General features: G+C 47.2%; 1 protein-coding gene across 1 annotated transcript in view; it reads left to right on the forward strand.

Annotated features, from left to right (window-relative positions):
- LOC107097166 (TBC1 domain family member 12-like) overlaps nucleotides 1–3,541 on the forward strand; it is a 21,091-nt gene that overhangs the window by 13,240 nt on the left and 4,310 nt on the right. Inside the window, exons 3-4 of the mRNA XM_015394199.1 lie at nucleotides 3,083–3,207; nucleotides 3,281–3,363. Of these exons, the coding sequence (XP_015249685.1) occupies nucleotides 3,083–3,207; nucleotides 3,281–3,363 (208 nt within the window). The remainder of the gene's footprint in view (nucleotides 1–3,082; nucleotides 3,208–3,280; nucleotides 3,364–3,541) is intronic.

The following is a 3,541-nucleotide window of genomic DNA, read 5'->3' on the forward strand; positions in this document are numbered from 1 at the left end:
GAACTAACAGATTCTGCAGAGTGGGAGAATAGAGATAGAATGAAAAGAATAATTTGTTCTAAATCATTATTTCTAGTCCTAATTAGCCTCTTTCTTATTGTTTTCCTCTGGGTTTCTGTGATGGGGTGGAATAGGATCCTCCTGGTGACCTCCTGACCCCAGCGAAGGTCGGATCTTAGCCGCTGCAGTAAACCTGCTCTAAGTTTTATTAGCTGTTAAAAAAAACCTCAAACCACCAGAAACCAGTTTGTTGTTGGTTATTTACGTTTGTTTTCCAGTCAGGTGCTTCGCTGCATCTGTTCTCATGTGATGTCACGGCTGGATTGGGACTGTAAAATGGATTAGTGGGAGTGGTTGCTAAGCAACCTGCACACAGAGGCTGCTGTCGATGAGGCAGACGGTGAGAACAACAGCGACTGTGAGCCTGAAGCCGAGCAGAAAACCCTCCAGCGTGTTTTATCCGTTAGTCTGAGCTCTGCTGAGGCGCTTCCTGCTGCTGCCTGGGTCACATGACTCATCAGGGCAGCCCGCCACGTGTGTTTTGGCCCGGAGCGGCTGACACGTAGGAGACACTGGAGGAGAGGGAAGCTGTGGTAGCTGGGCCTCAGATGTTTCCAGATGTTGTGACTCTAATCTGGATTGAAGCCGTAGGGAAACGTAGCACAACTGGAGACGTTTTTCTCTCTTTTCGCTTCGGTTTAGTTCCACAATAATCTGAGCTGGAGGGAAAAATCTTTCATCAGGAGAAGCAGACCCAAAAGAACCAAACAGGACAGAATCCTGCTGCAGCTCAAAGCCCCACGGAGCTGGATCTGCTCTAACGGGGCAGGAACGTTTAGATGGGTCTGATTCAGGGACCCAGCAGGACCCAATCAGCTTCAGTTTATCTAAGGAACAACCGTCACATCTTCCCAAACAGTTTATCTTGTGGAGAAGCTTCCTTTTTTCCAAAACAGGTGTTCTGGTCATTGTTCTGCTTCTTTGGATTTAGATGATTTTCACATTAGCTTAAGAAACTCTTCTTTTAGAATGAGTCAGGCTTTTATTTAAACTATAAAGGTTCAACTAAATATTTATAAACAGAGCTACTTATCAGGCCATGAAAACGTTAAACTGGGAAGGCCTGGCTATCATTAGGAGATTTCAAGGGGGCGGTTTGTGCTACCTACACCTAGCCATGCTCTCATGTCCTTACTTACAGTGAGGAAAATCAGTTGCTAGTTTGCAAGTTTCCCTCTTAGAAAATCATGGAGGGTCTGAAACTATCATCATAGTTGCATGTCTACAATGAGAGACATTATCTAAAAAACAATCCAGACATCCCAATGCATGACTTTTTACTTTTTTAGCTATTTATTTTCATGATACAGCTGCAAATAAGTATTTGAGCACCTGAGAAAATCAATGTTAATATTTGGTACTGTTTGCACACGCTGCAGGAGGGATTTTGGCCCATTCCTCCTCACAGATCTTCTCTAGAAGAGTCAGGTTTCTGGGCTGTCACTCCCTCCCAAGATTCTCTATTGGGTTTAGGTCTGTAGACTGGCTAGGCCTCACCAGAACCTAGATCTGCTTCTTCCAGAGCCGCTCCTTGGTTATCCTGGCTGTGTGCTTCGGCTCGTTGTGACGCTGGAAGACCCAGCCTCCACCCGTCTTCACTGCTCTAACTGAGGGACGGAGAATGTTCCCCAGAATCTACCAACACATGGCGCCGCTCATCCTCTCCTTAATACAGTCGCCCGGTCCCATGTGCTGAAAAACACCCCCAAGCATGATGCTGCCACCCCCATGCTTCACAGTAGGGATGCTACTCATCAAACACGGTTAGTGGAATTAGGCCATAAAGTTCTATTTGGTCTCATCTGATCACATGACTTCCTCCCATGACTCCTCTGGATCCAGATGGTCGTTACCTGCAGACAGTTCTTGACATGAGCTGCTTTCAGCAGAGGAACCTTCCATGCATGATTTCAAACCATGACGTCATATTGTGTTACCATCAGTAACCATAGAAACGGCGGTCCCAGCTCCTCCCATGTAGTTCTGGGCTGATTTCTCACCTTTCTTAGGATCATTAAGGCCCCACCAGGTGGGATCTTGCATGGAGCTCCAGTCTGAGGGAGATGGACATTCATGTTTAGCTTCTTCCATTTTCTAATGAAGCTCCAACAGTGGAGCTTTTTCCACCAAGCTGATTGTTTATTTCCCCTTAACTGTTTCCAGCCCGGTGGAGGAGGACAGTTTAGTCTCTGGTGTCTTTGGACAGCTCTTTGGTTCTGGTTGTTAGTAGCTGGAGTCTTTCTGATTGTTTGTGGTGAACAGGTGTCTTTATGCAGCTAATGAGTAACAGGTCTTTGACGGTCAGAACTATAGCTGATAGACAGGTGTTCAAATACTTATTTGCAGCTGGATCATACAAATCATACATTGTGATCTCTGGATTTTTTTTTTAAATTATGTCTGTCACTGTGGACATGCACCTACAATGACAATTTCAGACCCTCCATGATTTTTAAGTGGAACTTGCAGCATAGCAGGGTGTTCAAACAATATGTATACAGTTACATTTCCTCATGGCGACACATTAATGCTCTTCCTATAATTACAAATAAAACTTGCTCAATTTCAGCTGTTTTAAACAAAGACAAAAAAGTCCGGAGTGAGTCCAACCTTTAAGTAGTTTAGTATCTATTTGTGTTGTTTCTTTATCTCCTGATTTAAATGGAGCAGCTTCAGAGGGAGGTTCTGTCTCCCCCTGCTGGCCGTGGGCAGTAGGGCTGTTATCAATGGCTGCTGTTGTGGCACGGAGCTGCAGCTGTGCTGCTCTGAATGAGCCGTTCATGGTGCAGAGCGACCGCACACACGCCTCACTACAATGGCTGCCATTCAGCAGGAGGACATGTGCTCATTAACATGCGTGTTCACACCGGTCATACATGAAGAAACGCCTCAGCTGGTTCACTAACTGCCTCTGTTCTACATTCAGTCCCATTAACAGAAACCAGAACCGCTGCTTCATCAGAACCATGAGAGGACGGGGTTCTGCTGGCTTTCAGCTCCGCTCTTTGTTTACTGTCCACAGGAGGAAGAGGAGGACGGGACGGACTCGTCCTCGTGTCCCCAGCGCCCCCCCGCTGCAGGACGGAGGAAGAACCTGGAGTTTGAGCCTCTGTCCACCACAGCTCTGATCCTGGAGGACAGGCCGTCGTGAGTGTCTCTAGGAAGGGGTCAGATGGGGAACCGCCCACCCGTCTGATTGGACTCTCTGTCTGTCCCTCAGGAACCTGCCGGCGAAGTCAGTGGAGGAAACTCAGCGACACAAGCTGGAGTACGAGGAGATGGTGGCAGGAGCCAAGAGGAGAGGTGAGAAACCCAGGGAACGGTTCTACGGGTTCTATCGCAGAGACGGTGGGAACGATTCTAACGTTCTATCAGAGAAACCGTGGGAACGGTTCTACGGGTTATATCGGAGAAACCGTGGGAACGGTTCTACGGGTTATATCGGAGAAACCGCGGGAACAGTTCTACAAGTTGAATTGGA

The sequence above is a fragment of the Cyprinodon variegatus genome, unplaced genomic scaffold, assembly GCF_000732505.1.
Source record: "Cyprinodon variegatus isolate N-32 unplaced genomic scaffold, C_variegatus-1.0 Scaffold677, whole genome shotgun sequence".
NCBI lineage: Eukaryota > Metazoa > Chordata > Actinopteri > Cyprinodontiformes > Cyprinodontidae > Cyprinodon > Cyprinodon variegatus.